General features: G+C 43.8%; 1 protein-coding gene across 5 annotated transcripts in view; it reads right to left on the reverse strand.

The window, feature by feature from the left end:
• rai14 (retinoic acid induced 14) overlaps positions 1 to 14305 on the reverse strand; it is a 76079-nt gene that overhangs the window by 17298 nt on the left and 44476 nt on the right. For all 5 annotated transcript variants that reach the window (XM_079524639.1, XM_079524638.1, XM_079524637.1 and 2 more), the window contains exons 7-9: positions 14128 to 14198; positions 2463 to 2569; positions 905 to 1101 (exon numbers count right to left, since the gene is read on the reverse strand). In XM_079524639.1, the coding sequence (XP_079380765.1) occupies positions 905 to 1101; positions 2463 to 2569; positions 14128 to 14198 (375 nt within the window). The remainder of the gene's footprint in view (positions 1 to 904; positions 1102 to 2462; positions 2570 to 14127; positions 14199 to 14305) is intronic.

Here is a 14305-nt window from a genome sequence, read left to right on the forward strand (position 1 = left end):
GTGTGTGTGTGTGTGTGTGCAGTGTCCTAACTAAGTCATCACCCAACACTTACAAGCGCACCAGCAGTCATGTGACCAGACTCCTGCTGTGTGATTGGTTATTGGCAGCCAACTCAGATGTATAATAAATCGCCACTGTCAGGCAGAAGCGTAGGCCTACTTAGCAAGTTGGTTATGTCTGTCAGAGGGTTTTATAAATATTTATCGTATCCATTAGAGAATAGAGATTAGAACACACGTTCCTTTTATCCATTTTCTTGAAACGTTTGTGTTTTGTTTTGGACGCACAAGGTTTTTTCCGCCCCGAAAAGTGACGATACAGAAACATGAACATGCACTGAGGAACTGACAGTGTGTGCTCTCTCTCTCTCTGTGTGTGTGTGTGTGTGTGTGTGTGTGTGTGTGTGTGTGTGTGTGTGTTCATGCGTGCGTGTATGTGTGTTTTGCAGTGGTGGAAAGTAAGTACTTTTACTTAAGTACTGTACTTTGTACTGTACAATTTTGAGGTATTTGTACTTTACTCTACTCCACTACATCTCAGAGCCAAAATTTGTACTTTTACTTCACTACAATTATTTAAAAACACTAGTTACTTTGGCGATTTTAACATACATTAACCACTTCAACCCTATACATTTCGGCCATTTGAAAATAGCCGATCTAGATCGGCTAGATCGGCTATTTTCAATAGATTTTCTTCACATTTTGAACTTGTGAAATGGGACATTCTGCAATATGAAAGTACATGTTGATGCCGATACTTTTGTACTTTTACTCAAGTACATTTTCAATTCCGTACTTTTACTTGTAACGGAGTAGTTCTAAATAGCAGTATTGGTACGTTTACTTAAGTAAAACCATTGAGTACTTTTTCCACCACTGGTGTTTTGCATCAACATATCACCTGCGTGGTGGTGGTGTTGTTGTTTGTGCAGGGCAGCGGTGAGCAGAGTCTTGACCTCAGCAGGGCTGGGCGACAGCTTGGCGTAGTGCAGGACGTCTTTGCCCTCTGCGTCCACCGCCCACAGGTCTGCTCCTCGCTGGAGCAGCACCTCAATCACAGACACGCTGCCGCACTCCGCCGCCAGCATCCCGCACGTCCTGAGTGAAGAACCAGACGCGGAAATAAAGTGTTCCCGTTATTTTTTATTTTTTTTACTTTAACACTAGCATGACTGAAGTAAAATGAGACACAAGTAGCATGTGCTTAAAGGACAACTTTAGTTTTTTTCAGCCAAGGTTCATGTTTTAGGTTGTTATTAGAGAAAGTAAAATATGAGTGTTAAAAAAAATTCATTTGCTGCTTTCTTTCGTTTTAGGGATTTTAGCTGTTTTTGACAGGGGGGCGGGGGCATTCGAGCATGGGGCTAAATATGTATTATTTTACATAATTTCATAGCGATTTCTTTTTTTATCATTTACTATAGTCCTACTAGACCCCAAGAAATTACATCTGGCCACAAAAGTTCACAGGATCTACTGAATATGAAGGTAGCCTACTGGGGGGAAGCCACACTGTAATAGGCTCAATATGTCAGTTTGACACATTCAGTAGATCCCGTGATCTTTTGTGGCCAGATGTAATTTCCTGGGGTCTAGTAGGACTATAGTAAATGATAAAAAAAAGAAATCGCTATAAAATTATGTAAAATAATACATATTTAGCCCCATGCTCGAATGCCCCCGCCCCCCTGTCAAAAACAGTTAAAAATCCCTAACACGAAATAAAGCAGCAAATGAAAAAAAATTAACACTCATCTTTTACTTTCTCTAATAACAAAGTAACAACACTAATAAAACATGAACCTTGGTTGAAAAAAACTAAAGTTGTCCTTTAAATTCATATTTAGAAAATGTTTCAGATGTCAAACATGTCTGAGATGATAGAATGGTGATGGATGATTATGGTCATGGAAGGGGGACCTTCTGAAAGCTTCATGGGCAAAGATAATAAACTTCAAAATATCTCAAATGTCTTCTAAATTCCGTTTCTACTGTCGGTGGTTCTCAAACCTTTTCATGTCAAGGAGTCCCCAGAATTAAATATAAATATATTGGCCGCCGACCCCCAATATTTTGTTCCAGGGACCCTCCAGAGGCAAATATTTGAGTTAAAAAATAATAACAATAACGTCCGCTGTGAATAGTCGCACGCATTTTCATGATTTTTTTCAAAAATAGCAATTCAAATTCAAAAATACAATTTAAGGTATTCAAAACAATCCTTTCTAGGACAGACATGACGAACATGACATCCTGTTATCAGCTTTCAGGAGGCGTAGCTCCATGCAGTCAGAGATTGTGGAATATAGTTGGCTACGAGAGAATGCATTTCAACCACAGCCATAGAGACTGTATCTGTATCTGTACTGAATGTGCCCTGTGCACAATCACTTGTGAATTTGTGGGCATGGGTGTGTGTGTGTGTGTATGTGTGTCTTGGCTTATGTCCGTCACGCTACCTGCCATTGTTATCGGATGCGTTGACGTCAGCTCCCCAGTCCAGCAGAATGCTACATACTTCAGCATGAGCGTGTTTGGCCGACAACAGCAAAGGACTGTACCCCTCCTGTCAGAAACACACAAGACAGACAATAACTACCCCTCCTGTCAGAAACACACAAGACAGACAATAACTACCCCTCCTGTCAGAAACACACAAGACAGACAATAACTACCCCTCCTGTCAGAAACACACAAGACAGACAATAACTACCCCTCCTGTCAGAAACACACAAGACAGACAATAACTACCCCTCCTGTCAGAAACACACAAGGCAGACAATAACTACCCCTCCTGTCAGAAACACACAAGACATACACTGTACCCCTCCTGTCAGAAACACACAAGGCAGACAATAACTAGACTACCAATCCAAAAGACTGTACCCCTCCTGTCAGAAACACACAAGACAGACAATAACTAGACTACCAATCCTAAAGACTGTACCCCTAACCCCTCCTGTCAGAAACACACAAGACAGACAATAACTAGACTACCAGTCCTAAATACTGTACCCCTAACCCCTCCTGTCAGAAACACACAAGACAGACACTAACTAGTCGACCAATCCAAACCACTCTCAGTGGGCTCCATAGGCCATGCATTAACCACATGAACCCTAGCCTCCTAGCCCATTAAAACCCGGGAAAGCTTCTGTGCCATTTTAGATTTGAGATAAAAGCCATGTGGGCCTCGCATTGGGCCTCTCATCAGGGAAGGGTGCTCCACTGCCGATGTTGAGTTGTGTTGCGCTGCGTTGCATTCGCCCCCTATTCGCCACGGTTCGTTTTTTGACGCCGTCCAAATGCAACGCAACGAAACGCAACACAACACAGTAGGTGGAGCTTTGGCGTTACGGTTATTTTGAAACGAGGTTGGCTTTTCAGCGGAAACCAAAGCATCAGATACCCGTGTGTGAATGACGCATGACCAAATTAATAGTTCGATGTGAAACACTCAGACGTTCTTTATTCGACACGGTCCCGGAGTGTAATGACCTTTATTCGGGCCAAATAGGGGAACATTGAGCGGGAAGCAGTCTGCGTGAGGACGCGATGCTATGACGAGGAGGTGTGTCTAAACGGGAATAAGGATTATGTCTATGTGGTGAGAAAGCTCTCAGTCAGGTGTGAGAATAGAAGCACATGTCTGAACAGCACCATGTGTTACATAGGATAGAGTTAGTCTGTTGAAAGACTGGAACAGAAACCCCCCATCCCAAGGAAAGGAAAGGAAAAACACATTATCTTCATATCTGTTTACTCTGATCATAAAATGAATCACGATCCGCCTTGATTATTATGGCCATTTTGTTGTGCAAGAGAATTCACTGAAGAAATGCATTTATTTAACCACGTGAATCCCAGGCAGCGTCCCTGTTCTGCGGTGAACATTCGGCCAACCTACAAGCTTACGTTGCACAGCGACACTTTGTGAGCTTGTAGATCTGCTATTTCTGCAGAAGGAATTTGGTGTAGAGGGAGGAAAGAAGGGGGATAAGTAGGCTACAGTAGACCCCCAGGGGGCTGAAGTACTGTATATACAGTAGGGTTTAAGTGGTTAAACATTCCCCCTTTGATGCATTTTGGATTTATTGTTTGCCTGAGTTCGAGGCCACGGCGCCCGCCCGCCCACACACACACACACACACACACACACACAGAGAGCACACACACACACACACACACACACACACACACACACAGAGAGAGAGAGAGCACACACACACACACACAGACAGAGAGAGAGAGAGAACACACACACACACACACACACACACAGAGAGAGAGAGAGAGAACACACACACACACACACACACACACAGAGAGAGAGAGAACACACACACACACACACAGAGAGAGAGAGAGCACACACACACACACACACACACACACACACAGAGAGAGAGAGAGAGCACACACACACACACACACACACACACACACACACACACACACACACACACACACACACACACACACACACACACACACACACACACACACACACACACACACACACACACACACACACACACACACACACACACACACACACACACACACACACACACACACACACACACACACACACACACACAGAGAGAGAGAGAGCGAGCACACACACACACACACACACACACACACACACACACACACACACACACACACACACACACACACACACACACACACACACACACACACACACACACACACACACACACACACACACACACACACACACACACACACACACACACACACACACACACACACACACACACACACACACACACACACACTTTGGGTTGTACTGCCACATTGGGAAACATTTGTCCACATTCTCGTATCAAGTTACTCACACATCGCAACACATACTCCGTCACGCAGTGGTCATGCTTGCCGAAAGGGACAATTAGATTCACTGAAGAAAAAAAAATGTCTGAGAAATAATATGAAATCTGGCAGTTTTACTCAATGAAGCAAAGACGGTGTGTGCGTTTATTACATGCAAAGCAGATGTCTGTTCTTCCACATCGATTTCTACAATTTTGGGGTTAGGGTTCTACGCGTTTGTTTGTTTTTTGGGGGGGGGGTGTCATTATAGGTGAAACATTATCACCTCACAACATGTTATAAAGCAGCAGTGTTTGCGTGACATCCTCATATGACAATGAGTGTAGAATGTGGGGTCCCCGGTCCCGGGACCCTCGGGTTCCTTGAGGGGGGGTGCGGGGGGTCCTCACCCCCCCAACCCCCTCCTCAAGACCCTTACAGGTCTGGATAACTCTGAGAATGTATACAGTACTCTCAGAGTTATGGAAGTTCCTTGAAATCAAAACGTTTGAGGAGACACTAGTTGTAGAAGGCCCAGTAAAACATGTCAGCATAGCTTTGTGTTTTATATGACATGGCGGCCTGCTGCCACAAACCACACGGTACAGAACTATGTTGTGGCTTTTCCCTGGAGCTCTGTTAAAGACTTTAGCAGCGCTCCCTCCCTCTGTTCTCTCCAGTCTACTGTAGACGTCTGCTACCTAGTTTTTCTCTGGAGTCTAACAGACACAAATCAGTGTTTTTGCTCTCTCTTTTCGACTTCTCTCTCTCACACTCCGCCTGTCTCTGTCTGTCTCAGTCTAGCTCTGTGCGTGTGCGCGCGTGCGTGCACGTGTGCGTGTGTCTCCGTCTGCATGTCTGTCTCCGTCTCTGTGTACTGTGCATGCATGTGGATGCAGACAGGGTGCCCGTGTTGATGTGTAAAAGATACAACGTGTAAGAGATAGCATTATCATTATTCTATTCTAGCCCATTCTGGGTGGGAACCCCTTTTGGTGTTTTACCCCCTCAGGCCGGGAACCCATTTTGGGGTTCTGTACAGTATGTACAGTATTCAAAAAAATGTGATGCTGCTATATGAATATTTGAAGTATTTCAGAAAACTTAGGTCAGGATATAGAGGCATTTTTAGAATCGGCCTCAGGCCTAAATGGGCTAGTTTATGGAATGAAAATAAGTTTCAATTTAGACGATGGGTTTCTATATCAGGGCAGAAAGCAGAATCATGTCTGTCAATCTCTTAAAATGCCATTGTAAAAGAAAATTGTGGAAAATTACAATTTCTGTAATTCCACATTTTGGAAGTGTATTATTATATTTTCTCATGGCAGTGGAAAAAAAGATGTTATTGTGTCAGTGTGTGGTGCTGTAAATGTGTCTGGCTTCACAGTGAGCCCATGCAGTTCAGGGCATTATTCAATGTTGTTGAATACTCTGCGTTGTCTGTGAAACTGGGCTAGTATACTGTGCCGTTGAGCCCTTTCTCTGGGAGAAAAAAAAGTTAGAATTGTGGGGAATATGAATGTGTGAGACTGAAAATATAGGGGGAAGCTTTCAAAGCATGCTGCTGCTTCACGTAAACAAACAAAGTTGAACCAAAAAAGCAAAGTTTAACAAAAGGCTCCTCTTTGTTCCTCCATTTTACTGGGTGTTTATTTAAGTCAGATACGCGGATAAACATGACGTGTGCCTGGGGGGGTCTGACAGGCTGGCATGGTTTTCTCTGCTCCTGCGCTCTCATTCTCCTCCGCTCCCACATAGTCAGGGGAAATTAATATAAACTGGGAATAAATCTCTTACCTAAGGAATTTTCTTCACCAATGTGTTTGTAAAGGTGTCTACTAACATATCCCACATTGGTTTATATTCAACCACCCTAGGGGAATTTTTGACAGCTGCTGAAAGTTGGGGTACCATCAACAACCAATATAAGGCAAAATGTTATAAATATCATGATGCATGATGAAGTAGCATGTGACGTGTCAAACTAGGGGTTTTCATTATTCTGAACCCATTACAAGCTTTGCACAGAAAACACTCCTTGGGCTAAATTCGGCCATAGCCACTTGCCCAAATGTGCTGACCTCATCACATTTGTGGTGACGGCTATGGCCGTTTTTAGCTCAAGGAGTGTTTTTCGTGCAAAACTAATGCTTGGAATGGATTCACAATCATGAAAACCCCCTAGTTTGACACGTCGCATGCTACTTAAAGCATAATGAAATTTAGAACATTTTGCCTTATATTGGTTGTTAAAGGAGCATTCAGTGATTTGGGTGATTTGGAAAACCACCCAGTCCGCCCCGGTAACAAAATGTGCACATGCACGCTCTAGTAACAGCATGTGCACCAAGGCCCGCCCCCACTCGATCATGATTGGAGGAAGGCCCCTCTCATCCTGATTGGATGAAGGTTTTGCCACCCGCCACCAAAACTGAAACTAGGGTTTTTTGACCCCAGGGGCTCACTGGGAACAGGGAGGATTTCCTTATATGGTCAGCACACTCTATAGTAGGGAGGATTATCCAGAAAAAAAGAAAAAATAAGTGATATTTGAATTAAGTCAAATCACTGAATATACCTTTAATAATACCCCAACCTTCAGCAAACGTCAAAAAGTCCCCTAGGGTGGCTGAATATAAACCAAGAAGAAAATTCTTGGTAAGAAATGTACTCCCAGATTTGACATTTTTCTGATAATATTCCCTGACTAACAGCATACAGTCAGAAACACAGCAATGTGTTCCAGATGGCTCTGTGGGATCGCTGTCTACATGTCAACTTAACCACCGCTATACTCGACAGGACTTGCAATTGTACGTCCAAGTATGAAGCTTGCACGTGAACGTGCGCAAACATGTGTTTCACAGTTCACACCCACATGCCACTGTACTCACACACACACACACACACACACACACACACACACACACTTTGTGATGGCAAATAAAACGTTATGTCTGTGGAACCAATGCCACGAACACTCATTTGTGTCAATTTCACCACTAAAAAGCCTACTCAAAATGTCAGTCTCAACCTTATATATGAATAGAGACGGCACCGGATTTCTCCTCTCATCCACTTGCATTCAGTTGCTCAAAAGCGCATGAGGCGATTTCACTCCTCCTTCCGGCTAGGAACAGAGTGCATTCTGGGAAGAATTGGGCCAAATCGTGAACACGCTGGTCCGTTGACTATCATTGCACGCGTTCATGTATGAAGCGGCGTTCACGTGTCATCATGAACGTGCGCAATGATAGTCAACGGACCAGAATTGGCCCAGCGCTGCAATACCAAATTCGGCCACTATGTCCATTTCGCCTCAGGGTTTCCTCCAGGTGCCATCTCAGCGTCTCTATATACTCTAAGGTCTCAACGCGTCGCATCGCAACATGCTATGAGCTTATAGAATACATTGTCCGTTTTTGGAAGTGTTACATTTGAATGTTTTGCCTATAATAATGACATGCCTGAAACAGATCCATGCAATCATCTAACATCCACCTTTCTTTATCAAGTCATGGTGCACGTTGATAGCCTGGGTTCCAGCCTGCTTCGCTGGGTGCCGTGAATATGTGTTGTCACTTCGCTAATCGCTACTTAGGCCTCACTCACACGGTCGCAACAGATTGATGTATGCTTGTTGTATACAAAGGGTGTGACATAGCTTGCCCCAATGCATTTCCAATGGGAGTCACATGGTTTGACACAACATTTGTGTTGTATGAGGGGGAGGGGGGCAGTCGAAACACAGCCGAAAGCCATACAACAGCTTGTAGTCCAAAATGTGGACTACAAACCATGTGACTTCCATTGGAAATGCATTGGGGCGGCCATGACACTCACAACATTCATACAACAAGCATGCATCAATGTTGTAAAGGTCTGAGTGAGGCCTAAGTCTGGACAGGGTCCTCCTATCTACCAAGGTAGGCGCAGTGGTGTAAAGTACATTTACAATTTTGAGGTATTTGTACTTTACTTGAGTATTATCAATTTCCAATACTTTTACTTCTACTCCACTACATCTCCAGAGCCAAAATTTGTACTTTTACTCCACTACAATTATTTGAAAACTTTAGTTACTCGGGAGATTTAAATTTTTATTAGAAAACATACAGTACATTTACCGCTTCAACCCTATACATTTTGGCCATTTGAAAATAGTACTACTGAATCTGACCTAGTGATACAACCTACCTTCACAAAGTCTACTGGAAGCCCCAGACATGTTAGACCCAGACATGTTGGTTACTATAAACCTTTTGGTTACTATTCAAATGTCATCTATAGGCTTAGCATGAGAGATTAAGCTTGGTTGCTAAAAGTTGCATGTTGAGCAATTTGAATAATAAGCGTAATATATGACCATACCAATCTATAGACCTATAAGGCAAAAAATCCTAAATTTCATAATTCTTTAAGTAGCATGTGACGTGTCAAACTAGGGGGTTTTCACGATTCTGAATCCATTCCAAGCATTCGTTTTGCACAAAAAACACTCCTTGGGCTGAAAACGGTATTATGGAGACATTAGTATTAGTGTCTCCAAACAAACAAAAAGGCGTAGCCTACATTGTGTCACATTTCATGAATTTGAGTATACCAACATGACCTGAAAATCACACCTGTGTAAAGTGAGTGGTGCAACTCCGTGTGGGGGTCCCCGGAAGTTCCAGACCCACAGGAACACGGCCAGGGTGCCGGCCCGGTTCCGGCGAGCCGCCCCGCGTGCGAAACGGTCGAGAAATGACAGTTATCGTGTGGGGGGTCCCCGGAACATCCAGAACCCCAGGAACGTGCACATAGTGCCGGCCCGGTTCCGGCGAGCCGTCCCGCGTCCGAAAAGGTCGAGAAATGACAGTTACCGTGTGGGGGTCCCCAGGGCAGGACCCATGCAGGGACCCAGCCAGGGACCCAGGCAGGGACCCAGGGACACACATAGCTGTCTATAGGAGTGGTTGCACCACTCAAAAAGATATGAAACGTATCTAGTGCATAAACAGCTGGATTAATTAGACAAGCCCAGTATGGTGCGAGTGTTACAGCCCACTTTGCGGGTGCCTAACTGGTAGCTTGTTACTAGTTCAGACAGAGTGCCACAACAAAAAACTCCTCCCAGGCATATACAAGCTGCAATAAATGTTCATTATTAAGTAACATAACATCTTTAAATCTAGGCCAAGGGACCCACCGGGGTAGAGTTGCGTTTGTGTGTAATGTATGTGCGCGTTCGCACAAACCAGCGTCTCTCAATTGAGCCAGCTGTGTCATGTGATGAGCAAGGAAATAACGGGGCATATCTTTCTTTCTCTTTCACATTTTCTCTCTATGCCTCTCACTCAAACACAAACACAAACACAAACACAAACACACACACACACACACACACACACACACACACACACACACACACACACACACACACACACACACACACACACACACACACACACACACACACACACACACACACACACACACACACACACACTACAGGGTAGAGACCACAGGCATGGAACGTCAATCCAGTGGAGACCACATGTCTGTGGCTAGAGAGCAGAGTTCCCACAGTACAGTGACCATTTACCACAAACATGCGCTTGCACGCACGCATGCACACACGCACACACACACACACACACACACACACACACACGCTATTAATCTTAATACAGGGACAGACAGGGGAAATGCCTGAGTTAGAGAAATTATTTCACGCTAAAGCTGCAATCCGTAAGATTGATGCCCTTGCCAGGATTCGAAACAACATGGTCTCCTCACACAGGAGATAACATTTCTACCACTGAACCAAGGGGACTATACCTTTTTTGCGGAGCCTGGGTTTCGAATCGATGGGCGCTGATGGGATGCTTGTTTTACAGCGCCGGCTACTAGGGCGAGGGTTAACCTCACAAAAGCTATGAATTAACCTAACCTCACAAAAGATATGTCTATAAACCTAAACCTAACCTGTAAAACAAACGCACCCCCTCAGCGACCATCGACTCCCAGGCTCCACGAAAAAAGACTCTCCCCTGAACCAAGGTCTTCCACACAGGAGACAACATTTCTACCACTGAGCATGAAGTGGAAAGAGTTGTGCGGCCCCGGGAGATATTGCTTTGAGCTTCAGGCTTCAGGCAGCACCACCTGTCAACCACAAGGGTCTGCATTTATCACTGCAAATGTATGCAGGGAGACCTTTAACCCATTTAGACCTGAGGCAGATAAAACATTTAAAAAAATAATTGCTTCAAAAACAGTTTTCAGAAAAACCTATGTTTCTATGTCAGTGGTTCTCAAATTATTTAATATCAAGGACCCCAGAAATGATATGAAATTGGCCGCCGACCCCCATCTGAAAATATAATAAAGAATATATATTCAAAGATTTGCGCCACGTTTTCACGAGAAAAAAAAATAGCAGATCTACACCGAGTGCCGCGCTATGAGCTTGCTATTTTTCAAGGTATAACATAATCCTTAAAACACCAAAAAGAATTCCCTTCCTGAATGGGTTATACCTACCACACAGATTGGTCCCGACTGCGGCTTTAAGTCATTATCATGGCCTTTCCCTCTTATCTGCTCTATTTTTATTTATTTTTATTATTTTTATCCAACGATTTTGCAACCCATTTTTTCAACCAGTGTCAATTACCTAATGTAATCTTGGACGCTACACTTCCTCTGCCAACCTGGGGGGGCAGCGGACTGACCTCATGGTTCCTTCTATACATGAGGAGTCCAAGCTGCTTCTTTTCACCTGACAGGAGGAGGAGTTTCACTGGCCGGACATAGCACGTGGAAGGAACACGTTATTCCGACCAGTTCCTTTCCCCTCCATCAGGCTGGCCAGGGGGAGGTAGTTTAGAGACCAGGATTACTGCATGTTTTTGTGGGGGTACCTACCCCAGGGGACACGGGGAGAACATAAAAAACTCCTCACAGAAAGGCCCTTTCACCAAACCCGCCTCGGGTATGGGCACTGATGACGCAGAGGAGAGAGCACGCCGCCAGCACCCACAGCGTCCCCAGCAGGAATCGAACCCAGGACCTTCTTAGCTGTAAGGCGACAGCACTACCGACTGTGCCACCGTGCCCTCCTTATCTGCTCTATTGATAAAATGTACAATGTGCCTGCAGTGCTTAAACCACTCGAACCCCATCATCCATTCTGTAAACTATCTACAAGCTCACAACATGTATATTTATACATATTATATGTATACAGAGAAAAGCGGCCCGAGTACAGACAACGCGCGTCCAGTTGACTCTCTCTATAGTGTCTAGAGGCATTGAGAATGCATTGGGCGTTTAAGTTAAATAACTCCGAAACTACAAATCATTTCAAAGTAAAAAGTTCCAGCATGTGTCTCCACAGTAAGCTGAATTATAAAAAGTGTGAATGGAGTTTCTAGGTGAAAGTGCTTTTTTGACGTGCCAATATCTGCCATTGAGCCCCATTGTGAATTTCTCAAATTTGAAAGCACTATATTTCTAAAACTATGAAACATTTCAAAGATTTAATTTCAGGCAAACATGTAAGATGAACCTAAATAGGTTTGAATGGGGTTTCTAGGTGTAAGTATGTAGGACTAGTAGCATGCCAAAGTTTGTGCTATTGCCATTGAGAATGCATTGGGCGTTTAAGTTAAATAATAGACATATTTTGACAGCAGAAACTGCCTGTCATAATTTCTCCCTATTCCAAAGCCCCCCCAGGTACATTATATATTTAAACTATTTTCAGCAATGGTACACTTTTCAGTGAGTAGATCTTGTTGAGCTGGTCATTTTGAAAGTAGATCCCCACATCATAAATGTGTGCACCCCTGGTCTAGAAGTACCAATTTGTGGGTCACGGACCATTTTTTTATGGGTCACGATTCGAGTAAAAAATAATCCCATTTTGTTTTCACACATTTACACAAAAACAAATTTAAGAAATTAAATAAATCAAAATAATAAAAATTGTAATGAAGTACGATATTGATAATAGCTGATCTGCTATTTTCACTAGTTTGGGCAAATGTCTAATCTCTCTTTTGGCTCTCGACCCGTTAACCCGTTCTGGGCGGGAACCCCTTTTGGTGTATTATGTGTCATGTTATGCTTTAGCTGTTGAAAAATAGCAGATCTACAAGCTCATAGCGCGGCACTCTGTGTACGAGTTTGTAGATCTGCTATTTTTGAGCATTGTTTGAATATATATTCTATCACAGCAAACGTTTTTTAACTCAAATCTTTGCTTCTGGGGGGGTCCCTGAAACAACATATTTTCACTGGGTGTTGGTGGCCAAATACAGATCATTTTTGGGGTCCTTGCAGAGAACCACTGACATAGAAACATGAGTTTGTTCAGAAAACTGTCAGGATTGTAGGGGGAAGTTTCCTGTTTGGACGACGGGCAAAGGGACAGTACTGACATCACATCTTAAGAGAAACAAATCTAAACGTGCAAATGATTTTTGCCTGACCTCAATCCTCCTGAAACAAAGCCCCGGCCATGCTGTGGGGGAGTCCAGTTCGGCACATCATCAAGAACATGTGCCGCCGTAGGAATCAAGCCCACAGGGTTTTGTCAACCAAAAAAGCCAGACATTAGGGGCAGTATTATGCGTGTCTTAAGTACCAGGTCTTATTACTTAACTTTAGACCTGGAGGCGTGATCAATGCCATTTGGCTATTCTGAGTGGCCAAACAGCATTGACCACGCCTCCAGGTCTTAAGTTAAGTCATAAGACCTGGTACTTAAGACACGCATAATACTGCCCCTAGTAGTCCAACTAATACTAGTGGACGGTGCTCAAATGTTTTATTTGCAAAGAGTCCCCTTAACTCTGAGAGTGTTCCATTTGAACACTCTGAGTTACAGACCTGTTATGGTCATTCAGGGCTATCTATTTATGTGTTTCTGGTCATCTTATTGTCCACTCATTTTGTATGTCCGTCCGTGGCAAAAAATTTAATTTTGACAAAAATGTCCACCACAAGCCAACATGGCGATGACACCTGATCATCATACAGTGGAGCATTTGGAGTGACATCATCAGGTAAAAAGTATGTTAAAAATAAGTGCGTGCCAGGGTTGATTTCGTCGACTACCTTTTTCCACTGACAAAAACTAAATGGAAATCTACAAGCTCACAACAACGCGTCGCAGCTTGTAGATCGGTGTAAAAGCAGCCATTACGACGGCATCAAGGCCCGCCTAAATACATTTTAGTCTAGACTAACACTAAAACAACAACACTGGTGCGTAGATGAAAAGGTCCATACCGAGTCTCTGAGGTTGATGGGACTCTTGTGTTCACACAGCAGTTGGACGATGTGGACGTTCCCGCTGGCAGCTGCAGGGGACAAAATACAAATCCCACCCGTCTGAAGTGAGTGGTGCTGTACTGTACACGTGTTTGTGTGTGTGTGTGTGTGTGTGTGTGTGTGTGTGTGTGTGTGT

This window comes from Electrona antarctica (genome assembly GCF_951216825.1).
Source record: "Electrona antarctica genome assembly, chromosome: 16".
NCBI lineage: Eukaryota > Metazoa > Chordata > Actinopteri > Myctophiformes > Myctophidae > Electrona > Electrona antarctica.